The sequence below is a fragment of the Numida meleagris genome, chromosome 8, assembly GCF_002078875.1.
Source record: "Numida meleagris isolate 19003 breed g44 Domestic line chromosome 8, NumMel1.0, whole genome shotgun sequence".
NCBI lineage: Eukaryota > Metazoa > Chordata > Aves > Galliformes > Numididae > Numida > Numida meleagris.
The window spans coordinates 10,944,934-10,971,091 of record NC_034416.1 but is presented as its reverse complement, the minus strand read 5'-3'; the positions used below and the strand labels follow the sequence as shown (position 1 = coordinate 10,971,091).

The following is a 26,158-nucleotide window of genomic DNA, read 5'->3' as shown; positions in this document are numbered from 1 at the left end:
GACCACTTTGCTCTGGATGCCCCATTTCCCTGCTCTGGTGCTGGGAACACGCAGGGTGTAATAGAAAGGAAGGAAAAAACCTCCAGTGCAACAGAACTGTGCAAACCTCAGAGTGAAGGGAGGCTCAATTTTGTCTTCCCAACACAAAGAGCAAAAGAAGAAGAATATAAATTCCATTATGTTTGCAAGATCCTCCTCTCTCCAAACCACATCCCAGAGAGCTCTCTGGCCATGATGCTGGAGTGACCGGGGGAGCTCTCAAGGACAACAGGAACAGAGCTCTGACGATCTGTGTTTTCAAGGTGACACACTGAACTTCCCATCTGTTTCACTCCTGCAGCAACACTGGCAGTGCTGTCCTTGTCTGAATGTCTTTTGCCTCTGCCCAGGGAATCTCAGTTGAGACAGCGTTCTTTTTATAATACAATCTCGCTGTTAAAAACCATCACCATGTCCTGCGCTCTTGTCAGGTGCCTTCAAACAGGACATGCTGTACGCGCTATGCTGTCGATTGCAAGCTCCCCAATCACAGTTTGCTCACCTTTTCAGTCTCCGCAGATGGGACTGGACAGGGCTTTCAACACCAAGCAGTGCCTCCTGAGATCTCTGCCTGCCAGCTCCCACACACCTTTGCTCACGCCTGCTCCCATGCATGTGCAAGCAGGGACACAATGCTTAGCCCCAGCTGCACACACAGAGACCGAAACTTTGAGATATCCTTCACATAATGCAATTCCCTGTTGGAGCTTCCTTCACATCAAACTGGCAACAATGGTGAGGATGACCCATACAGTTACAGATTCCAAATTAGGCAGCTGTCGTTCTGGCAAATTCCAGGTCCCCAGCTGCAGACCACCCAGGGCCATGAAAATTAACTGGTTTGCTGGCACAGAGTGCTTTGAGCATGCTTGAATGCTAGCCATCCTGCTTTTGAGTAACTGCTGACCAGGAAAAGCAGACTTTTATACCCAGCAACAAGCCCAGACTACTTCCTTTCCCTAAACCCTTCCTTCTGAGCTGTTCACTTGTAATGCCACTTACTGTCCCTCAGTATGTTATCTCGTTATGTGAAACCCCCAAGACAGCTGATGATTTTCTTTGTACCTGCTCCTCTGTTCATGGGAATGTAGCCCAGTACACAGAATCTGTCACTGTAAGCTTCAGGGGCATGTGACCTAGACATGTGTGCATTGTAGCATCTGATTAACAGTCATTACCCAAAGGATCAAGGAAAGTCCTTGAGTCGAGACATGACATCAGCCAGACGCTAGTTTATAAAAGCACGGTCTGTCTGCACTGTCCCCGACGAGGCTATTATTGAAAAGGCAGAGGCATGGGATGCTATATACAGATGGGACAGAATTGATTAAAGAGGAGGATCCTGAACACTTAATGAAGTACTATGCAAAGCACCACAGGGATGAAGCTGCCTCCTTTCAGTTTGTTTTCACACCATCCTCAAGACAGGGCACAGCCTGGATGAAAAGTCATGTGTAAACACTTTCAGAGCCAAGCAAGGATGCAGCCCAGTTACTGTGATCTCTAGGAAATGCCTGGGCTGCTTGCAAAGCAAAACCACGCACGGCTGAAGTGCTGTTTGCATATCAAACCTTACCTCTGAATGCTTAAACACTCCCCGTGATGTTGGTCTTGCAGCAAGTCTGTGGCAGAAGAAGAAGAAAGCAGGTGTTGGGAGAGACAAGGTGAGGACAGAACCTCATAGGATAATGGTAAAAGAATACTTAGCACTTTGGGCAGGTGCTCTTGTTTATACGTCCTTTAAGCTGATAGGATGTTTGGTGAGACAAGAGGAGGTTTCCTTGGAAAGGGCTAAAAGCTGAGCCTCCTTACTGCATGCAATTAACTCCCCAAGGCTGTCCCCCCAGGACAGCCTGGTAAGATCCAGATGAGATGCTGGAATTCCTTTAATTGCACCTTCCATTCCCATGTCACTCACTGCAATTAGAATGAAGTGTCGGCTCAGGATGGGCAGTCTGACACTGTCCAGGACAGCACGAGCAGCGGCAGCAGCACCCTGTTCCAGGCAAAGGGAGGTGGGCGGTCCCATTAATCCACTCCCAGGGAGTGCAGTCCAAAACACTCTCGGAAAGAGGTGTGTGGGATGTCAGGCTGTCCCCATGCAGCCATCTCCAAGGCTCTTATTGCCTGGAACATGGTCCGTTCCTCCTGCTTGGACATGCTCCCTGCCATAGCTCTGCCCCCCCACAAAAGCAGAGGCAGGAACAAGAGCTGTGTCCTGCTGCAGGGACATGGCCCACAGGTGAAGTGAAGGAAAGCAAGAAAGTCTACTAAATGCTAATAAGTGAGACGAAGCACGTAGCTGTGTTGTTTCAAGGTACTGAATCAAGCACCTTGCTGGGTGTAGGGCTCACCAACTGCGTGTATCCCTCCGCCTCCAACCTGGAGGGTTCCCCTGAAGGGATTTTTTTGTTCGGCAGCACCACTGCCTTTCTTACCAGACCCCAGGACAGCCTGCAGCTGCTGCTGCTTCACCCAATGGACTGGGAGGTGTCAAAGTCAGCACTGCCCCTGAGACTTAGGCTCTGATTGTCACACATACCCAGTTCTTTCTACACTACTTAGGGGGAGCTGAGAATCTTACAGAGGCCAAGTAGTTCACTGCAAACCGTAGAACTCTACAGAGATCTCAGCACTCTGCTGTCCTTCTCTTCCTTTCCCTACCCCTCTCTGCACTCCCTTCAGTAGCTCATGACTCTGCTTCTCTGCCTCATCAAGAAGGTATCACTACCCTGACCATACACTGCCACAAACAGAAACAGCTTCAATTATAGTGGCCCTATTCAAGCATCACATCGTTTCCCACCCCCTTGCTACCTTCTTATGGGACTTTGCTTCATTGAGTAACATGTACACTCTCCAGGGCAGGGACTGACTCTCTCTGTGGACTGAAACATGCCTAATGATCTCAGCTGGATGCTAATTGTCATGCAAAGAGAATAAAGAAAGTCCCTCCCACTCCAGACTTAATGATGGAGAAATTGCTACAGAAGCTGTGGTTTGAGGTCAAGATGGCAAAGAAAGGGTGGCAGAAAAAGAGAGCCATGAGAGCTTTGCTTTTTTATGTGGATCAGAGCTGGAAGCATCCTCCCAGTACAGAAACTGCATGGCATGGCACAGCAGCGTGCAAAACCAGAGAGGATAAGAATGGGCAAATGATGTCGGGCAGTGTCCTCTTGTCCCAGCAGGCTCCTACCATGGCCAGATGCAGGAGTTTAGGGACAGAGTACGTGGAGCAGGGAATGCACCACAAGCTTCTCCTAATTATGCTCTCCTCTGAGTGACCTACTTGTTCCCAACAAGCACTGAGCTCTCAAACCGCCTTTTCAGGCAGCGTGTTGGCAGGATGTCCTGAAGAAGCAACGCTAACCACCAACCATGGGAGCTGTGCCGTGCCTAAGGGATAAATCACAGGTTGTCGTGGGCCAGCAGACTTCCCGGGGCTGCCCCACATGAGAAGTCATAGAATCAGTTATGTTGGAAAAGACCCTTATGGTTAATCCAACCATCAGCCTAACACTACCATGTCCACCACTAAACCATGTCCCTAAGTGTTACATTCACAGCACAAAGCCTCACAAGGAAAAAGCCTTGAGTGGGCAGCACGACTCAGCTCTCCGAGAATCAAGGAGCCAGGATGACACCTAAGAGACAGGTCCATGTCCCAGATGTTTATGCTACACTGTCCTCTCACCAAAACAGGTCTCAGAGAGCACAGTGCATTCCTACTGCCCGTGTCCCTGGGATGCTGTCCATTGTAAAGAAGTAGATGTGCTGGCCAGGAGGAAAACCAGTGTTTGCCTGTAAAAATCCCTTTCTAAATCTCATCTCCAAGAAAAAAAAAAAGAAGAAGAAAAAAAAAAAGAAAATCTGAGAATCTGAGGAAGTTCCTCTTTCACAAAGGGGGAGGGTTTTGTGGCCTCTGCAGAAATTGTCATTCCTGACACTGTTCTCTCCCAGTCCTAGATAAAGAACGAGCGTACTCTGCTCCAATGACTCTTTCAAGGAAACCTGTTTCATCTTGCCTCTCATGCCCCTTGCTGTGCTTGCCAGCTTTCTCTCCTGGCCCTGCCAGTTCCTCAATTTAGTTCTTTCTCCCTGCTTCATGTTATTTTTCCTTTCTCAGTTCTTCTTTTCAAGCTACCATAAAAATCACAGCCCAGCCTAATGTAATTTCAAGGGAGCACAGGCTGAGGGAAGCAGCTGGGAAAAAGGAATCAGGTTACAGAAGAAGGACAATTTCTGTATCAATTGTTGAATATTCAAGAGCAAAGCAAGCTGGACTGCAGTTACAGAAGGGACACCAAGCCAAGCGACTCTCCTTTCCAGTGACATGGCCACATTTCAGCCAGGTGTGACTGCCATTTGGAAGCCAGGACACCAGCCACTGGGCAAGCAGGACCTGCAGGCTGCTTACTTCCCATAGCATCTGGTTGCTGCAAACAGCACCCTTCCTCAAAAGACAGGGCCCTATTTGTGTTTTGTAGAGACCCATTCTACTTGCAGACATCCCTTTCAGAACTCACCCCAGTTCCTGTAGAAGCAGATCCAAGAGGAAGTGTCAGAAACAAAGCTTACCGCGCTCACGGCATACGTGCTCTGACCTCCCCTGTCCCCAGCCACCTGGAGACAAGGTGTTCCCCCACCACCACTCCTGTGTTTTGGTTCACACGTACCCTGTGCACCCGTCTGGGGTGAGCCACTATCACCACCTGCCATTCTCCTGTTGAGCAGAGATCATCAGATGGTTAAACCATTTCCAGATAACTGCAGGCCAGAGAGCAACCACAGAACCCTCACAGCAAAGCCTTCCTTGCATGAAGATGGGCATAAAATGCCCCCAGCTACCATCAGCTGCATGCCACCAGCATATGCCCAAGGCCACTGACCAAGCTCACTCCCACACCCACAGTGCAGCAGGTGTGACATCTCCAGGGTTTGAGGAGCTGATGTATCGGGCATTACTGGGACCTGCCTCAGCAACATGGCTGTGAAATGGCTGCAGATCAGCAAAGCGGCGCTGGGGAAGGCCGGCCTGCTGCAGGCCGCTGTACGCAATACAGCTGTATGGCTGCAAAGCACTACCTGCCCACACACTTGTCACCCTAACACATCTCCCACCAGCACAAAAGGCTGAAGACTGAGGCACCCAGGTTGAGCATGGGGAGAGGCAGAAGGAAGCGGAACGCTGCCTCAGCTCCATGCGGAGGCTCAGGCCTGCTCATGTGCAGTTTGTGACATGGGCGATCAGACACCAGCCCCCCACTGACAGCCTCCTCAGATGAAGCCGGGGCGAGCAGCCCTGCCCTGACACCATAAGCTTCATCTCCATCTCCCAGCACCTCTACCAGGATGTAATAGGCCAAACAGTCAGCGTTTAGCATCAAGGCACTGAGAGGTTTGTGATGCATATTGCCTGCGGTCCCCCGCGGCCGCTGAATTTGGAGAAATGTGCCATTTCACTGCACACTTACTGCAGGCAGATTTCACGCCAGCCTTTAAGGGAGATGGTAGGATGGCTTCATCTGAGGGTGCAGGGAATAAATAGAACCAATATCTACCGTAAAAACTTTTGCTGAAAATAAACTAAAAGCGTCAAAATCTAAAATGAATTACTGCAACCACATCATTTCCCCTAGAAACTTTTTTTTCCTTCAGTAAGCTAACAACATATTTTGCTTTACTCTTATCTGATTCATTTCATTTCAACTTCTATTTCCCAATCCTCATTCTGATTCTTCACTTATATGGCAGAATTTATCGCCACATGAAAAGCAAGTCAAAGCATTCTGACGATGCCACATGTAAATGTTTTGGCCCATTTGCCCTCAGAAATGCTGAAGAATTTTGTCTGTTTGTCCCAACAGAGGTGGGACAGAAGTTTGTCCCAACAGAGATGGGAGGAAGGAGTGAGAGCTGCTCCCCCAGTGCTGGCTGTGAACCCCAGACCACAAACACCAGCCTCTACCACCGCACTGACTTTCCCCTCATGCAGCTTAAATACCCTGAACTCTTCTGTGGAGAGATCTAAAGCCTTCAGCTCAGATAAATCAACTGCCTTAAAAATAATTCAGCCCATCAAGTGACAACTATTGGTACAGCTCAGAGCCTATATCTTTCAAATTTGACACAATAGTGCTTTCCCTTTGACTTGGAAGAATCAATTTAATGAGGTTCAGAGCACAGATTAGTACTAGAGTCAAACACATGCTTCCTGGCCTGGCCACAAATCCATGTCTGTGCTGAGACGTCAGCCTCTGGGTACCTGAAGAGCAAGCTCCATCAGCTGATGGGTTTGCGATGAAGACAGCCGCATCCACACTCCTCTCAGTGAGCTGCAGCTGTGCGGCTGCTCCAAGCCTGCATCCCCCAGGCGCATCCAGGCAGAATTCCTACTTCTCATTGATCCGAGCCACTTCCACACCTGTGCACGCCAGCAAAGCCTCTTCTGATGCGCTGGCAGAAGGCAAAGCTCCTCCTGACTGAGACAGATCGCACTGGAGCTCAGGGATGTCCCTGCAGCCTGGCTACCCCACCCAGAGCAAGGAGAGCTCCCTGCTTTTGGAAAGCTGTCATTAGGGTCTGCTAACAACAGGAGGCCTGGTGCTGGTGGAGACCCCTGGAAAGGGAGACCCAGATACAGCTGCTGCAGCCATGAACTATGTTAGAAAGGTTTTCTGTCGTTAAGGGTGAGGAATTGCATGTTACAACACAAGCACCTCAGCTCACCACAGTAAACATCCTTCCCTACCTGCAAGGGCTCTGGGCTATAAAACCCTGCTTTAAGATTGGCTGAAGAAATGGGAGCTTTCTCCAGCAGCTGGCACAAAATAAATGCAGAACGGAGCCATTTCTGCCAGCAGAAGGCCAGAAACCAGATCTGTGAAAGAATTTACAGAAACCACTTGCTTAATTACTTGCTTTAGGCCTGATTTTTGAGTGGTCCTGTGTGGATCCAGGAATTGGGCTCAATGATCCTTATGGGTCCCTTCCAGCTCGGGATAGTCTATGATTCTATGAATTATGAATGTTGACTTATCCCACACTGCCTGAGATCTGCAGGCTTCCTGAGCACCATACTGATGCTGCACCGTGAGAAACCCAACAGGGCACAGTCACCATCCCCATTTAGCATCTGACTGGGGAGTTTAATTAACTTTGGGGCGTTGCACTCCAGAAATGCCTCCGAAAAACAGCACTTTTCCCTTCCAGGAGCCAGCTGTCCAGATTTTCATCTTTTATCAAGCTCCAAATTTTTGAGGCAAACCCCCAGCTTTTTGTTCATCTTTGCTGATAACAAACTCCTCATGTTTCCTGCACAATAAACAGCCTATAAATAAAATGCCGACATGGATGTCACACAGAAAATATCTGGAGGGGATTAGTGTATGTTCTAGATAATAAATGGAGCTGGTTGAATTATTCATAGTGAATAAATCAGCCCTTATCTGGTTTGGGAGCAGACCCTGAAACTTGTGAAGCTCTTGGGATACGTTCAGGGTGGGAGTAACTCATTTATTTCATTAGACCTTCTGTGCAGCTCATGATTTGTCCCACACGTAACACACGGCTGCTGCTATTCCTCAGTGACTTCATGGATTTTTTTCTTAAGACAGTGACAAACGTTGGCTACAGGAGGTCTGATGCCCTTCTCTGCCTACCCAACCGCACCACCATGGGAACATGAGCAGCTACTGGGGAACAGTCCCTTTCCTAATGCTCAGACACACAGGGCCAGGCTCAGGTGGCCAATTCTGAATGCCAAGGAATTGAGAGATACGAGCGCTCTGAGCAAACGAGTATTTGTGGAGCTGTTCGAAACGCACCGCCAGCCCCAGCGAGGAGCTGCGCCGAGCCGCCACTCAGGCGTGGAAACCAACGGCCAGAAAAAGCACCAGGACCCTTCATACTCATTTCTCAGCACTTTACATTTCTACAACATACATCTTTATCGGGGACCAAAACCTGACCTTGCTCATTACATGAGCGTGTTTCCCGTGCAACCCTGCTGCGCACCAGGCCGGCCAAGAGCAGTGCACGGCCCTTGGAAGAACACTGCTGGGCACTGGTGGGTGCATCTGGGCTGCTGCCTCCTAAACAGATGATTTGTGAGGCGTGTTTAAGTCCTTTCAGTTGAGAAGCGCTGTGCAACTGCTGGAGTATTATCAGGCAAGGAAGGAAGGGGAGGTAACACATTCCCTTTACCTATAGGCTTATCTTGCGCTCCAGAGCACAACATTCAAGCATCTTAAAAAGCGAGCCATTTTCATTTCATTTCCTTCCTACTTATTCCAAAGCAGCTGAAGCTAAGTATAATCAAGACTTAAGTGTTCCTCAGAGCCAGACAATTATTACCGGTCTCGCTTTCCCCATCTATTAAGAAGAAATGAAGATATTAACCCGAGCCTTGCAGCCTGACACCAGGGCTGTCACTCAGGGCTTCCTGCAGCAGCTCCCATGCTCGCTGCCTTCCCAACGAGCCCAGCTCACTCCTCAGGATGCGGCTCCACTTCAGAGCGAGGTGCCACTAAATTCCAAAGGACTCTCAGCGAGGCTTAGCGCAGTAGAACCCAGCTCCCCTCTTGAAGATCTTTGCCCTCACTGCTGGGACAGCTCAGCTGATCACAAGCAGCTGCCAATCACCGCACACAATGGCACCCGTGGGGATTTTGCTCAAATTGCCACACTTCAGAAGCCTCTCAACCACCCGCAGCTCCAAGCGGGGAGGGAGCAATGAGGGAAGAGGGCTGAGTGGGCAGGCCCTGCCTCCCTTGCCCCATGCAGAAACACCACTGAGCACCCGCGGGTGGGGACAAAGAGCCCCGGCCCCCCAGGGCTGCAGCCCCCTCCTCACCGCTGCCCCATGTTGGCTTTAGCAGTGGCAGCCCAGCCTTCCCTCCCGGCTCCTCAGGATTTCATGAAAGCAGTCAGTGGGGAGTTCTCTTCATTCACGCTGTGCTTATACTTTTAAATTATAAAGTGTGTCAAATGAGGATTTAATTTATAGTTAACAAGACAACGTTTGTAAATTAATTATTCATCATCTGATAACGAATAAACATTTCCCCTGTTCTTCCCCCACCCCTCCTCCCTTCTTCCCAGGGTTTCACAAATGCATCATACATGCAAATCTATTAAATCTATTCTGCAATACTCTAGACACGGGAAAATATGTTCTTCACCCTCAATTTCGTTAGTGTGTTGCATGGTAACTACTGCAGCCAGGCACAGCATTATGAATTTAATTGTGCGTAGCTTCTCCTTCCTAAAGAGGGGAGGGAGAGAATATTCAACACGTGCATTTGGACACATCACCCTCCTCGGGTACCAGTCTCCCCCTCAGTGGGGGAGGTAGGAAAATAATTTGCTGCAGTAGTGGAGGCAGGAGCTCAGTGCTACCCCATGGAAATCGCACACACTTCAGGGGCAGCTGAATCTGGCTCCTGGTGAATGGCAGAGCCCCGTTTTGCTCTTTTTGTCTTTCGTATCATTAAGACCAAGCTGGTGTGCAATCCCCACACAAGACCTTTCATCGAGTTTGGCTACAGAATTGCACACACAGGGGCATCTTCTCTGCTTTTAACACCCTGATATGCACCATAGAGGAGTCTCCAGCTCCAGAACTAACTCTGCCTTCACTGCCTCTAATCCCAAGCACCTGAAGAAGACACCAAGGCGAGCCCCTGGCTGAGAAGCACATGTTCCTCCATTTGGCCAGGAGGCTGCTGCAGTGCTTGCACCATGTTCTCCACATAAAGTCCTTGAGCCTCACACTTGGCTTTGCTCAAGAAAGGAAGAAAAGTACATTGTAACTCAGACCTCTTGGAGGAACTGGAGAGCGGGACTTGCTCCATTGCCAAGCTGGTAACAGAAGCAGTTTTTCAGTCCCACCCATGCTGACCTTCATGGACACTTCATGGACATCCTCAAGACTAAAAGATGCTCAAGTCCAACATTTGGCAAATGCTTTATTTCTACAGAACCATTTCCTGAGTGTTAAGCATCTCTAAAGGAAGGTGATCCAGAGCCCTAGGTGCCCTTGACACTAGGTAAAGCCATAATCTATAGAAATAATGCCATTACCAAACAAAACCAGGAGCAAATACCTTCAGCAAACAACTAGTCTGTGACAAATGTGAAGCCAAAGCCCCATCCCTAGATCCCCAACTACCACAACCTTCCCTATCATCTCTACCTGCAAACACACTTAGAGTAGCAAGACTTTTTTGCACCAGGCTTAGTGACACGCCGAGGACACCTAACACCGTCTGCATTAATGGGAATCTAATTGGGCATCCAAATCTGTGGCACAGCCTGGAAAGCTACAGCACTGTAGGTGATAACTCATTTGGCTTGAGGTGCTGCTGGCTGGCACCCAGAGGCAGCGGGCAGCCCTGGAAGAGCGCGCAGCCACGTGCCTTTCCCCAAAAGCATCTTTCCAGTACCCTGGGAAGCCCAGGTGCCTCAAACACAACAGGTTCGGGGGATAGGGAAGCCACTTGTGCCCCTTTGGAAATCCCAGCCCACTCAGCAACCAGAGCATGAAGCACTGGGGCCTGATAGAAACAGCTTATCCTCACACCTTTTCCTCTCAGCCCTCCTCTGCAGGGTTGTATCCTTCTGTAGGCCACAAGCTCCTAAACCCTATTCCTAACATTTAACCATCTCCTTGCTTTCTTTCTGGTGACTGCCCCAGAGCTGGCACTGTGTAGAAAATTCTTTTCACAGACAGGAGAGAATGTAAAATATGTTCAAGTACCTAAACAGGAAACAAAACTGCCATTCTGATCTACAAGAGATACCAGGAAATCACTTTACATTTCTTCCCCCTCCAAACCTGCCTGCGTTCTGCTGACTCCTGAATGTTAATGTTATTTATGACAAGTGATTGATGAGAAGGATGCAGAATTCACACCCAGCACAGGGCATTTTCAAATCACCTATTCATTTTTAAGGACCGGAATCAGTTTTGCATCCTGACGTGATTTATCATTTGGAGGTTGAGCAGCAGCTATGCAGGACCAGCTTCCAAGCACTGACAGAGCATCACCAGGCTGAAGGCGGCAGTGAGTGGTTAACCCTGTGAGGAGCGACAAAAGATCACAGGACACCAGCAGTCAAACCACACTGTTTTCCTGGAGCCTCCTCCTCTGCCAGCACATCAGAAGCTCCTGCAGCCTTCAGATGTACAGGTCTAACTTAGTAGCCACAGACACAGTGCTATATTTCTTAAGGCAAAACTAGGTGTTTACCTTCTGTACAGTCTGGCCTCATGCAAGAGAAATATTTACACCCAAGATGCTGTCATCACAATGCACCTGAAAGAGATCAATGCAACATTTCCCCTCCAGTGGACCTTTCAGCTTGCACGAGGCTCTGCATCTGCAGCAGGCACCACAGATGCACAGGCAGAGCAGCTAAAAGAAATCTCAGCATGGGCTCAGGAGAGATCTAGATCTGAGATTCTGGTTCCCTTCCTATAGAGATGTGCATTCCCTTAGGTTGTGTCTGGGGAAAAAAAGGAAAGATTGGGTATATGGGAAGGCTTGACAGCTGAGAGAAGGCAGAGCTGCCCTTCAGAAGAAGCTCTAAAAATGGGAATGGTACATGCCCGGCAAAGACAATCTGGATCATACATTTGATGCCAGCATGCCAGTGGCTGGCACAACCAACTGAATGACTTAATTTGTTGCATCAGTAGGGAAGAACAAACAGGTGAAGCAGCCAAGTTCATCCGTGACACTGTGGCAGCCTTGTTACAGCCCTTTTCTCATTCTTCAGAAATTGCAGGTGGGTACAGCCTCTCTCCTGAGCCAGGAGAAGAATTCAGCAGTGCAGGTGGCAGAAGGCTGCCAGCCACAGTGACAAGACCTAGGTCTAGCACTGTCAGAACCTTTAGTATAAGCCCAGCCTCTCAGGAAGGAAGGTTAAGCTCAAGGGCATCCCTGATTCAAGCTTAAGAAGTTACTTCAGAGGATGGGGCAGGAGAGATGTCCATAAAGAGTCTACTTGGGAATGTCATATGGAGGTGTCTGATCACTGCCGGGAGGAAGTCCTGTGACCCCTTTGAGGGGCAAGGATGGGCAGGGAGCCTTGGAGATGGCTGTTTTATCTGTCTGATTTCACAACATACTGAAGAAACTGAACGTGCCTGAAGGCCCAGTATTTGCTGCCAGATTGTTAGCCCAGTGGATCGAAAACTACTGAAGGACTGGGATGGACGTACATACTTCTCACATATGCATCACTATGGCATAAGTTTTGTTTCTTAGGAAACCAGACTAACAGTGACTGGTATCTCTGCTTTGGAGAAGAGATGAACTCTGAATGAGTTTTTCTGAGCCACTCTCTGCTCCCCACCCCCTGTGTGGTCATGCAGAGCTCCGAGAGGAGTTCCTAAGAGGTTTCTAAGAGATCCGTAAAAGGATAAAGGAAACAGATGAAGAGGACAGAGGAAGCATGAGGACATGCACTGTGGCTTGGCTTGATTTCCTTGGCATGCTTTCAGGGTGGTCAAAGCAGATGTGTGCTGGCAGCCGGGGGTGACAGCCACACAGCCTGGGTTAAGGCACCACAGGCTGTGGTTCTTCTCCCAGGGACCAGACCCACAAATACAAGGACAGGAAGGGCTGCTTTGAAATGCTTTTTGAATTGAAACTTGTCCTACATCTACAGTGCCATTTCTCCATCCCCTGAAGACATTGCTCAGAGGAAGTTTTCTACTTGGGAAACTAAAACAGAAACATACCCATCCTGAGAACTCTTTTTTTCCCCACCCTCCTTTTTTTTTTGGGGGGGGGGGGGGGGAGGACTTGTTTCTGCTCCATTCTGCATGGAGAAAGACAAAAAGAGTCAGACTGTCCTGGCTGTACCTCTCCCCTGCCCTCTCTACCATATAGCCCCATGTCTTTAGAAGTCTGACAAAAGATGAAAAATGACTTCACACTGAAAACAATAATGAAAGCATCTTGTGAAAAATAATCAACACTTGCTCTCCAGTGCGTGGCCTGGAGGCTTTGGAGGGCAAGGAGCATCTCTATTGAGCGTTTCCAGAGCTGCCAATGCAGCAGAGGCTTGAACCATGAGCAGAAGCCATCACAGTGACGGTGGCATTATGTAACATGGCAGGAGCAGAAGCAGGTGTTGGACATGAGGCCCTTTCCTCCTGCTTCCCCCTCCCAACAACACAGACTTCCTGGGCACCCAAATATCGCACCATACATGGCAACAGTTTCTCCCTCTCACAGGTACTACAGCAGGAGCTCAGACAGGACAGAGCTGTTCACTTGAAGCATCCTGGTGCCCATGTGCTCGCTGGCAAGGCAGGGCAACACCACCAGGCAGAGATGTCCATCCACACACGGCTGGTGGAGATGAGAGAGCTTGTGAGGATGGCAAGGTCACTTTGCTCCTAACCAGGAATGGCAGTCAAGCCTTCCTAGCCCCAGTTACCAACAAGTCAGAGCACCTCTTCCCAAGGAAATCAGACAAATCCACCTCTCAGAATCATAGAAACATTAAAGTCGGAAAAGACCTCTAAGATCAACCAGTCCAACATCAACCCATCCCCACTATGCCCACTAATTATGTCCCTCAGTGCCACATCTATTTTTTCTTGCAAACCCCCAGGGGCAGTGACTCCACCAGCTCCCTGGGCAGCCCATTCCAGCACCTCACCACTCTTCTGGAGCAGAGATTTTTCCAACCTGAACCTCCCCTGGCACAAATTGAGACCATTACCTATTGCAGTTACCTTGGAGAAGAGGCTGACCTCCTCCTCGCTACAGTTTCCTTGCAGGGAGTTGCAGAGAACAACCAGATCTGCCCTGAGCCTCCTCTTCTCCAGACTCAACAGTCCCAGTTCCCTCAGCCACTCCCCATAACACTCATGCTCCAGACCCTTCACAGCTGCACTGCCCTTCTTTAGACGTGCTCCAGGGCCTCCATGTCTTTCTTGTAGCAACGCCAGCAGGACACAACCCAGCAGCGAGGGCCAGCTGCCTCCCACATCCCACGCCCTCAGTTTCAGTGCTCTGCGCCTACAGCAGCAATGCCACTCACCATTTGGATGACAGACACAGGCCCGATGCTGTTCACGTAGATATCCACATCAATAAACGTGGGCTTGACTGTAAAGAAAATAAAATGGGTGTAAGAGAGCCAGGATCACCAGTGAAGGACTGGGGGAGGTTTAGGTGTGGAGCAGGGAGAAGAGTGGCTACACCTAACCAAAAAACCCAACTACAGCAGCCTCATTCTTTTAATGGAGAACCTGGGCCAGGTCACTACCCACTGCCAGGTTGCCCACGAGAGCTCAGGGACACTTACTGCCAATGTCAGGCCTCAGCTTGTTGTCATAGTTCTTCAGCAGCGAGTTGAGGATCTGCGTGGCATCTGTCTCCTGTGCTTTGGGGGTGAGGACCCAGGTTTTATTGATGCTGAGGTAATCGTAATCATACTCCTCTGTGCTCTCACACCTGGAGCAGAGACAAAAGAAACATCACTGTGATATCTCTCTGGCGCTCAGTGGGAGTGGGGGCACAGTTGGGTTTCAGAGGCACTAAAGGGGAGGGAGGAGGATGCTGGGTGTGAGGAGCTCAGGGATATCCTCTCAGCAGTGCTGCAGAGATTACACACCTCTGCTCATTGCAGGATCCCAGCCAGGGACTGCCTGCTGACCCCAGGAGCCTCAGCTGGGTTCATGGCCACTGACACCTGGAGCGGGCATCTTCAGGGGAAGACAACAGTGACCAAACAGTAACTGGGACAAATTTTTTTTTTTTGCATTTATAAAGCAAACACTTCAGAGAAAAGAGGTCCTAAAGCCACCGAGCAGACAGCACGCAAGTCCGGCTCACCAGGCACACAGCCATCTGCCCTGCACAGATCCTGGGAAATTAATGCCTTATGCAAACTCCTCTGCCCTCGGGCCATGATCTGCCACAGCCCATTCCCTGCTCACCAACCCTTCCTCCCCAATTAAAGACGGGGAAGGTGGAACATCTTTCAGTTCCAAGCCAGCATTTGTGCTCCTTCGGACACACTGCACCAAGCAGCAGCTTCTCCCCATCCCTTTCACAACTGCCCTCTCTAAACCCTTAGTACCTCCCTTCTTCCTAAAGGAGCTTTCCTACCCTCCTCTAATTAAATTAGGCCCACGTGGTCACAGGGAAAGCTCTGACCACCCACCACCGCTCTGGGCAGCTCATTCACAACGCTGTCCCTACAAAGAAAGAGCCACACGGGCGAGAGGATGCCGAGTGATCCTGCATCCCACCCTGCTCACCGCCTGCCGTGTCAGCGTGTCCCCCGCTGCGGTGCCAGGCAGGGGCTCAGCAGGAGCTGCCTGCTGCTGACACCTCCCAGCTGGAGCCCGCAGCTCCGAGGTGTGAGTGGGCACCTCCGCTGCACGGCTGCCTTCATCGCCAGGCAGATGATGAGGGGAAAAAAAGTGTTACGCTGACGTGTTGCCGTTCGTTTATCAGAAGTTCCTCTTTTAAACCCCCGATGAAAGTTGCTTTCACAGCCACTTTCTAACTCCTTGCATCTCCCCAGCTTTCAGGTGCTGGAACGCGTCTCCTGGCAGGGGCTGGGCTGTGTGCGGCTGCCTGCCTGCCTCTGCACGTTAGGTGCTGCTACATCAGCTCCTTGTTCCCTGTCTGATTGTGCGCTGCGCTTCCTAACGAGGCTTAAGGAGCCTTAAGCAGGGCTGCCAGGTTGTGCTTCCCTACCCGAGCTGCAGCAGCACCAGCTCGCTGCCTTCCAACTGCGGCCCAGCGGCAGCTCTGCCATCCTGGGGCTGCACACACCTCAAACCTGGCTCCTGGGGATGGGGAGGACAAAGAGGGATGCGTGTCTCTGCCCCCAGCCCTACAGGGCATAGTGAGCCCAGCTGCTTTCCTTGCTGCCTCCAGCAGAGTGGGAACACTGCAAAACCTCATGTCAGTGTTCCCTTGACCCTGCTGGGAGCCAACCCAGGATACATCACCCACCGGCACTCTGCCCTCCTGCTGCCCCTCCAAACCCAGCTCCTGCAGCTCTAGGGCCGTGGCAAAGCCCGAAACATCTCCCTGGGCTAAACCAGCCCAGGCTGCATACCCTGACCTCAGCTTTCTGGCTTTCCCCATTTGCCATTGTTGCTAAACACCCTGCAGTTTGGGATAGGGGGTAGGAGCCGCATCCATATTACAGATTCAGTGACACTACCAAAAATATGCTTTTTTTTTTTTTTTTTTTTTTGCTAATGCAGCTAATCCTGGGCTACTAAACCACACTAAGCCACTTTAGCATAAGCAAGCCAGCTTTTGCTGGAGAAAATATGCTTTTGCGGAATGCGTGTAAGACACACAGAGCAGCTCTTGCTGGCCAGGAATTACTCCAGTGCCACCCTAGAGCCCCCTGCCTCCCCCAGTGGCCCTAGTTCAAACCAAGAAGGGAAGAGACCAGGAGCAATCACAGAGGGTAGGAGCTAAGCAATGGATGCTGTGCATGTCCCACTCCAGCTGCAGATGGGATCGTCACACTGCAAACCCGCAGCGATGCCCAATACTCCTGTGCACAGTGCTGTCCCCGTGGCTCTGTCTCCTCACACAACGTGGCTCTGACTGGGTGACAGGGAAAGCCAGCTCCCATATGTCTCCGTGCAGCCAGGAGGAAAGGCAGAGCCACATTTCCTCACCTCTGCTCGTGGAAATGTCAAAACAGCCACCTCACAGCACTGCTGCTCGCAGCCACAGGGTGCAGCTGGGAGTGCAGTGATGGGGACAGCGGCACAGGAGGGCACGGGGACACCGCAGGGCAAAGCTGGGGACCTGCAGGGAGTCCTGCTCTGAGCAGGCAGCATGGCAGGGAAGTGTCCTGTCCGATGTGCCCATGTGTACAGATGGGATTGGACAACACTCCTTGGGCAACCCTGGGCATTACTGCAGGACAGTGCCAGTTGCCTGCTTCCCTTATTCTGCTTTACTAGAGCAGGCATCTGTTTTGCTGAGGTTCCTAAGCATGCTGATGGGCAGATTAAAAGCAAGGCCAGCGAAGTGGTTCCCAGTAGGTCCAATCCCAGGTTGCTGAGTACTTGCTGCCCTTCCACGCTTTTGTTGGGGACCTCAGCTCTGTCCTGCCCTGGTGGCATGGGCTGGGGAGCCACAGGGAGACTGGCAGAACTGAGTGCTTCTCCCAGCTCTGCCATGACCCTGCCCAGCAGCCTCAGGTGTGCTGACAAAGTCTGGGGCTGGTGGGATTTCACACTAGAGGTGCCACCATTGGGATGCTGACCCCTGCCCTGTGCACTATCCCCAATCCTGAAGCAGAGATGCCCAGGAGAAAGTGCTGACCCTGAGCTCTGAGTGTCCTACTCCTCTGTGAATGCAGCTCAACGCCTTGCCTGCACCAGAGGAACAGACAGCAACACAGCACAAGGGCATTTCACCTGGCTGAAACAACACTGCGCTCAATCCCAATTACCGCATGCTAATGTGTCCTTGTCACCCATCCCAATGCCTCCAAGGGCTTGTAGGCACGGGAAGATTCAGGTAAATTAATCTAAATTAGAAGTAGGCAGAGAATTTAGGGACAGGGGCCTTACATGGTGAGAGAACAGTACTCGATGTGTTTCACCTGTCGTTGTGCCTTTCCTTGCACAGCACACTCCTTGAAGCCCTGTTGGTGAAGCCTGCACTGTCAATCCCAGCTTTCTGGAGGTGTAACGCTGTGCTGGATGCACCTCCAGGGCTCTGAGCTGGGTGCTTGGTCCCAGCCAGGCAGTGTCATGGGAAATGCTGATGGGGAAATGGCCTGAGGAGTGCTGAGTCACAGCACAGAGCATCCAGCCCACCCAGCACTGGGGTCTTGCAGCACATGCTGAGAGGAGGGCTTGCACACACTGCATCTGATCCGAGCTCATCACCCAGGCACCCACTGTCAACGTAGGGCCGCCTGCAGCCAGGAAAATGCAGTGAGTGCAGGATGAGACCCCAGTTGTACCTCTTGCTCCTTTACCCCTTCTTCTCTCACAGTCTTCCTCTGCTGCTCCATCACCCCCACGCCATGCACAGCTGCTTCTCCTGGCAGCTCAGTGAAGAAGTAGGCACTGGCGCCAGGCAGAAGGGAACCTGGGCTGGCTGTAGGGTACAGCTTCTCACTCAAGGGCACATGAATACAGGACTTAACATCACCTCCGTGCAATTTTGCCTCTCCAAGTACAGCATGACACAGGAACCGGGACCACAGCAGGCTCCTCTCAGCCCTGAACCCCCCAATTAGAGCCCGGGTGCCAGGCACGAGCCATGGTGCTGCTCTCTCAGTCTCCGTGCTGGCACGGCCAGGCTCTGGAGGACAGCAGCAGGGACCGGCCTGCCCACCCCGAGTTCAGGGAGTCTGGCAGAGCAGACCATCAGTAGCAGGATTCGTGCTCCCTGCCCCTGACTGCATTTGTAATGGGATTTGATCGGCTTTAAGGCGGCTTATTCTGTCAATTAGCTTCAGCCAGTGAAATCCCTCTTCTCTCGAGCCCCGGGGGCAACAATCTGCTGACATGTTCTTCCCCGATCCAGCCATTAAACTCACCAGAGGGGATAGCAATTGTTAAAATGATAATCATAGCTAAAAAAAAAATAAAAAAAATTAAAAAAGGAATGAGAAAAAAAATAAAGAAAAAGAAACTTGAAAACCCCTCGCGCGCGGGGCCTTTTCGTTGCTGTTTACAGAAAAGCGCTGCGAAGCGCCGGCACCGGGGGAGAGCCGTGCCCGCGGCCCCACGCCCCCGCTGCCCCCTCGCCCCGATCCGCTCAGCACCGCGCTCCCGAACCGGCACCGGGGCCAACCTGTGGAGCGGGGCAGAGCCCGCGCTGTCCCCTCTCGACAAGTGCCGAGGGACGGGGGGGAGGGGTTGGGGGTGCGCAGCGGAGGGACCCCGCGCTCCCTTCCGCCCCGCGCAGCTCCGGGTGGAAATGCTCCGGTGATGCGCGGAGCGGCCGGGAGGTGCCGAGCTCCCTCTGGTTGCCCCCCAGAGCTCAGCCTTCGGGGGGATTCGGCCGGAGAGGGGATGGCGATGTGGGGATCGGGGGGTCCCCTCGGTTCGGGGCGTGCAAAATGGGGACCCGAAGCGCAAACGCAACGCGCGGGCACGGTGCGGCGGGACGCGGAGCCTCGGGGAGGGCTGCCAGGAGCCGCAGGGAGCACGGCGGTGCCCAGACCCCCGCTGAAGCCGTGCCGCAACTCCAGCCTCCTCCTCGCCCATCACCCCGACGGGAAACTGAGGCAGCGGGCGGGCGTCCGTCCGGCGGGGTGCTCACCTGGCGGAGCGCAGCGCCGGCCCTAGGGCCAGGCAGAGCAGCAGGACCATCGCGGGCATCTCGGCGAGGCGAGGGCCGGCTCCGGGCTTGGGGGGAGCGGCGGCGGCGGGACCCCCCCGATGCCCGCTGCGCCGCGCTCCAGCCCCGCCGCCTCCCGCCCGGCTCCGCGCCGCCGGGGAGGCAGGGGAAAGTTGGGCATCTCTTCTGCGAGTCGGCGGCGGGCGGAGGAGGGGCTCCGCGCAGGGTCCTAGCTCCCCGCGAGGGGCCGCCTCCCGCCCCCAGAGGGCCGGGCGGCAGCGGGGGGGCTCCTCGGAGAGCCCCCGTCACACAGCTGCTGGCACCGCGCCCCGGGAACCGACAGCGGCAGCTGGCACCGGGCTGGTTCTGCCCCTCTGCAGAACGGGGGGCGGCGAGGTCCTCACCTAATCGCTTTTAGTACGTAGGGGTTTCTTCTTCTTCATTTATTTTATTATTTTCTATTTTTAGAGTGGGTCATCATCATCAAAAAAACGCAAGGCGTATGGTGTTACAGTGGGTCCTCTCCCACCTGTTGGGCTGCTGCCCTGTTGAAAACAAGCTGTCAGGGTGCATGAGGGGCATGAGGGGTTTTGGTCTGCTGCTCCCTGCTCCTGCTCTCCCTGGTTTGCCAAGCATCTCGGGTATTTCTTTTCACTGCTGGCTGTTGTTCTTTTCACCGTTATCCTGCTTGTAAACAGGAGTAACAGATTCCTTCTTGGCATGTTGTAGGTCAGAGTTACTGGGAACCAACTTTGTTACAGCTACGTGCAGGAGAAATAATTATCCTTCATCAGCCAGCAACAGCCTGGGAGATGCAGGAGCCTGTTCCCCAGGGGGCCTGCTCCTGCCTCTCACAGAGATCACAGAATCATAGAATGGCTTAGGTAGGAAGGGATCTCAAAGCCCATCCAGATCCAATCCCCTACCTTACCCTCCACCAGATCAGCCTGCCCAGCGCCCCATCCAGCCTGGCCTTGAGCACCTCTGGGGATGGGGTACCCACAGCTTCTCTGAGCAGCCTGTGCTAGCACCTTGTCGCCCTCTGGTAAGATCAGAAATTGGGACTTGATGTCATTTGACGAACTGGCATCATGGGCAGTGGGCTCGCTAGGCTCTGCCACAGCCTTTCCCCCCCAAAACAGGAAAATTTCTTCCTTCCCCTTTGGAAGTACACTGGTAACCACTGTCTCATTGACTCAGTTCGGCAGGACAGGGACGTGTCACTTCCCCATGCTCACTCAAAGTCTTACAGCCAGGACCAGTCTTGGTGGGGATGAGGAAGGCAACAGGAGCGCAGGCAATAAATAACAGCAGCTCACCCAGAGGATTTTGCAAGACTTTTCCTACACAGGCTCTCACTTGGTAACTCTTGCAATGATCACCTTAACTCTCAAGCATGAGATCTGAGCAGCATCAAAGCCATAGGAGGCAGCTGCAGGCATCGCAGCTCCAAGATGGAATTTCCTTGTAACAGAGCAGCTGCAGCTGATGTTGCTTTTAGTGCATGCACAGAAGCCACTCTGGGATGATGGGCTTATAGGAAGCACATGTCAAAAGAGTAAATAATGAAAATCAAAGCAACAGCGAAGGTGAAAAGAGCTCTTTCAACTTCAAAGCAAGGCACCAGATTGCCCCAGAAGTCCTTCAGGGACCCAGATGAAGCTGAAGTAGGGAAAAATGCAACAGGAGGATGCAGCTGTTGAGGAGGTGTGGGCTTGAAAAGATCACAGAAAATCCAGGGGTTCATACATGTGCTCTCAGCTCCCCCTCAAGACGCAGGATGTGAAGTGGTATGTGTGTAAATTCATTGCACCAATTTGTTTGACCGCCCCTTCTGCTACGTGAGAATGGAGAGACGTGGGGTAGGATGGTGCTCGCAGAGCTGGGGATGGCCCGAGCAAAGGCTGGGGATCAGAGCATTCATTTCTGACGCTGTTCTGGGGACACCTTCCAGGTGGTTGTATGCACTGGGGGCTCTGAGCAGCTGTCCTCCCTGCTCTTCTTCATCTGTGGTGGTTTCTTGACTCAACTGCCCTTTTACTTGCTCCAGAGGTAGGGACGAAGCATGCTGATGGTGTGTGTAGGAGAGGAAGGGGAGAGCACTGCCTTTCCAGCACCTGATTTATCAACAGTGCAGGCTCAGGCAGGAAGAAACCTCTTCAAATTCACAGTGAATGGTTTTGAACAGAAAAGAAACAACACTCAGTCTGAATGCTGAGAAGCACAAAATGTCCTGCACCGATGTGCTGTGAGGAAACAGTCCCCGCTTTCCACTTTGAAGAGACGTTTGTTTTGAGGTCTTCTGTCGTGGGATTCTCCGAACTTAAACAGGAGACAAAATGCTTCATTCAAGAAGCTTTTTGTCCCTTCTGGTATTATGGTTTAGCTGGCAAACTGATAAAACCAATTATTTACAGAGTCCTCACGAACGCAGAGCCCAGGGGACTCTGCTGCCACAATGAATGAGGCTTTGCTCGTGCACTCCTCGCCGCCTGCGCAGGGGCTGCAGAAACAGCGCTGGGAGAAGCAGAGAGAACTCCAGCCCTGTGCCAGGCCCCCTATCGCGCAGGGCTGGCGGCATTCCCGGGGGAACTGCCCCATAACCAGAGCCCTGTGCAAGTCTGGGCACACTTGCAGACTGTTCTGAATTCTGCCGCTCCCCCTCCAATGCTTCTTTGCAGTGTCAGCCATGCAATCCGTGCTGCGGCGCTTGGAACCGCGGGCTGGAGCTGCAGGGGGAGGCGGGAGACGAAGCGCTGCCCTCCTCGCCGCAGCGCTCGGGGCGCGGGCAGCAGCAGCACCACGGACAGCGGCCGCGTCCCGAGGAGTTCCGCTCTTCCGGGCTGCGTCGAGAGGGCTGTGCTGATGGCAAAGCCACGCAAGAGGAGGAAAGTATTAACCCGAGGCGTTTAGGAGCTAGTTGCTGGGAAAAAAATCAGGCTCTGGAGGGCGGCACGGAGGGGCATTTGCTATTTCTGCCTCCTGTCCCTGCTCCACACCATCCGCTGGAGGACAGAAGAGGATTTGGGTCGCTGTCACTGATGCTCGCTCCCCTCCTGGCAACAAAACGGGGCCATGCTGTGACCTGGCAGCTGTGCAGGTTCTCTCACTGAGGTTTCCCATGGGTTCCCACCCCGTTCCCAGAGCTGTGGGACATCCCAGCAGAAGCTGGTTACGGGGTCCACTTGGAAAACTCAGAGGATGAAAACCCCTCCATAAACCTAAACTCTCTTCTCTGAGCTGGGGCATGTCCCGCATGGTAGAAACATTTGTTTCCTCTCTGAGGGCATTTGTTTAACACAATCCAGGTTTTGTCTGTTCAGGCTCACCAGGCAGACCGGGCACAGCAGCAGATGCTGCATCTGGGCTCGCATGACATCAATAACTGCTCCAGCTGGGCTCCAGCTTCCCACCGATACGGACAGTGATGATAGATGAAGCACAGAGGACACGATTTGATTTTGAGGTGCTGGAGTGAAATTGCAGATTGAAAAAAAAATCATTTGGAGACTGAAGAAGTGTGACATGAAGATTTTCCAAGGAGAACAAAAGGAATGGGAGGACAGCCCAGGCTGAGAGCTGATGCAATTTGTCCCAGGGGGTATTAACGGGAGCAAGAACTTTGCTTTCAGGCTCCGCTACTACATCAGGCGGGGCCCAAAGGAGCCTCCATGTCCCTTTCCAGTGTGAAAAATCCCTCTTTCAAGCTAGCTAGCGGGAAGAGATCACCAAGCAGATACGTGATCTGATCCTGGGTGTCAAAATGGCTCTTGCTGTCATCCTGGGGATGGGAAGAATGCCATTGCCGGCTCCTTTTTTATGGTTCTGTTCTTCTGGCGCTCTCCCCAGCTTGGGGCTTAAAATGCTGTATTTCTCCTCAGGATCAATACACGAAAAGAGAACATGTACGTAGGAAAGAGTGCGGAGGTGAAGAGAGTTGGCAGCATTTGGTGAAAAAGGGAAAAATCTCAGCAAATTGAGCAGCAGGAGTTGAAATGCAGTTTCAAATGGGAATTTGCAACTATGCCATCCATACATTGGATGTCCCATGTCCAGCACAGGACCTAGAACTGTGGTTTGCCGTGTAGACAACATCATCACTCCCAGGCAGGACATGTGTTCTGAATGTTGTGCAACTCCTGGTGTAAATTCTGGTGACACAGAGCTGCAGGAACAGAACCAATTGCTCCTCTTCACTGCAGAAACATGGCTGCCCCTGGATGCAGACAAGCTGGCTCCATGTCAACCTTTGCCACAGTAGTTCACCATGGAGGAAGAGAAACCAGGAAGGTGAAGGAGGCAACAAACACTGGGAGTGGAATGCCAACTGTATTTCATACTGTGACTTCTCAGCAGCTGGGAAAAAGCTGGGTTCGGGGCTCTCCAAAGGACATAGCTGAGTTCAGGGCAGAGCCTGCATATGCACAAGCTGGGACTCATGGGAAAACCCCATGGGGAGAGACCCAGCCAGCCAGAACGCTGCCTGGTTGCCTCTGTACTGCAGCTCTGCAGGGACCCACTGGCCTCCCTGGCAGGACTTAAAGAAGGAGCACAGTTTATTCGTTGTTAATGCCCTCAGGCATTTCTGCTTGGAGCTGCAGGGTTTCAATGACTTCTCTCCATGCTGTATCAGGAATGTTTATACAATAGTAAATAATGCTAACTGCTCATCTGTGGCCGAGTGCAGCTGCTGCAATTGCGACAGATGCCTGCAGCAAGCCCATGTTCTCACAAGACTTCTTGGAAGCTATGTGGCATTTCAGGGTCTCTTCCCTCCATTGCAAAGCTCTGGTGTCACCCCAGCAGGAGGGAAGAGTCCACACTTAAGTACCTGAACTGCAGGGACACGTTTTGGAGGGGCTGGCTTCTGCCACGTGCTAGGGATGCAACACATGAGATGCTGCAGTCCCTGGTGCCCCCCATCAGGGCGGTGTTGGTGAGAGCTCACCAGGAAAGCAGCTCCTGGGCAGATGAGACCTGGCATACCTCAGCGTGCTCTGATGGGCTGTCTGCAGGGCCAGCTGCTCCCACCTGAAGCACTTAAGGGAAGAGATCATCCAGTCTTACCATCAACCTATCCCCACCATCCTCACTATACCATGTCCATCAGTGAGGCATCTACACTTTTCTAAACACCTCCAGGGGCAATGACTCTCTCACCTCCCTGGGCAGCCCATTCCACTGCCTCACTACTCTTTCTAAGAATAATTTTTTCCTAACATCCAACCTGACCCCCTTGGTGCTCTTCCCCACCACCCCAGCCCCTCCAGCTGCCAAAAGCAATCAGTGGCAGCTGAGGCACAGAGAGGCTGACACAGAGCTGTGCTCAGTGCCCTGCAGCCTCCACACTGCAAAACCAATGGGGCAGAAATGCCTGCGTTTCTGGAGAGAAAGAGATTCTGGCACTGGGGTCTAGTAATTGCCAGCACATCAGGAAGGAGAGATCTTCCCCTAATGCTGGCTAAGCTCCAGTCTTAATCTTGTTTGTCGCTGTTAAGTCTCAGCAAAATCGGGCCGATGTGGTGAAAGGAGGTGAAATAAAAAGATTGGAGAGGAGACTGAAGTCTGTTCAAAAAATGGAAGATAAATAATCTTCAAAGGTTCCCCCAAGCCCACACACCCTGGCCAGGGAGAGCTACACAGATAAACACTGTGAAAGCAGCAGGAACCGTGCAGGGTGTATTTTAGCTTAATAGATTGTGGGAGTAGAGAGATTTGAGGCTGGAATGTCAGGGAACAGCAAAGGGGGTTAAGTGCCTGGTGCAGGGTCTGTAGGATAGAAAGGAAAGAGGTTTGGGAATGCACATAGGGTGCAGCACTGGGGTCTTCCCCCTCCATACAAGCAATATCCAGGTATTCTCACAGATGTAGCTTCCAGAACCTGTGCTTGTCACCTCCTGCTGCCATGGGTACTTGTGTCCTTCCAGCAGCCTCAGGCACTGTGCTGCAGTTCAGTAAGGCTCTGCCCCGAAGGCACTCCCTTTCACCTTGCAGAAACTGCATCTGGGATTAAGGTCAGGGAGCATCCCTTGGGCAGCTGCATGGATTCAGCACACAATGCTGGGGTACGTGGTGAAGAGACTGAGGTGCAGAGATGCATCAAAGCAGAATGGAGTCCAGAGGGGTCCAAAAGATGAGCAGCATGTGAAACAAAACTGCTGGCTCCTGGGAGAGCTATGCAGCAATTTTCCCTTCTGTCACTGCCTATGAGTTTGGTGGACGAGGGACTCTGTCTCCCAGGAAGCTGGGAGAGAATGCTTCCCAACAGCAGTCAAATCCCCCAAAAAAGAGCAAGCCATAATTACACCCACACAGCTCTCCACACACCGCACTAAGCTTCACCCTCCCCGTCAGAAACGCATCCATGCTGATGGAGAGGATATGTTGATTAAAAATCCCCAAAAATGAATAGATCAAGAGAAATGTGCCATATCCCTGCAGCAAGGGTGAAGTGCTTTTTAATTAAGGACAAAGAGATGCAAATGTCCTGAATCATCACAAGCAAATAGCAAAATAGCACCTGTCAGAATATGAAAAAACAAGCACTCAGCGTTCCCTTGTGATTAGCTCGAAGGAGGCATGGAGTTAAAAAAAATAAAAATAAAATAAATCCCACTGAGAGTTGAAAACTGAGATAGTGGGAAGCAGAGTTTCATTTCTGTCACCCGAAAATGTTCCTGTCCGGATGGCAAGGTTGTGGGGATGTGGTGCTGCAGAGCACCCCATGCACACAGCTCTAGGACTGCACCCAGAACAGTGCCCACAGGCATCCCCTGGCTTAGTGCCACCGCTGTCCCATCACTGAAGAA

At 51.9% G+C, this 26,158-nt stretch overlaps 1 protein-coding gene across 1 annotated transcript in view; it reads right to left on the bottom strand.

The window, feature by feature from the left end:
* Window positions 1-19,492, bottom strand: part of LOC110403363 (gamma-aminobutyric acid receptor subunit gamma-4) — a 31,702-nt gene extending 12,210 nt beyond the window's left edge. The window contains exons 1-3 of the mRNA XM_021406498.1: window positions 19,332-19,492; window positions 14,368-14,516; window positions 14,101-14,168 (exon numbers count right to left, since the gene is read on the bottom strand). Coding sequence (XP_021262173.1) covers window positions 14,101-14,168; window positions 14,368-14,516; window positions 19,332-19,390 — 276 coding nt within the window. The 5' untranslated portion in view covers window positions 19,391-19,492. The remainder of the gene's footprint in view (window positions 1-14,100; window positions 14,169-14,367; window positions 14,517-19,331) is intronic.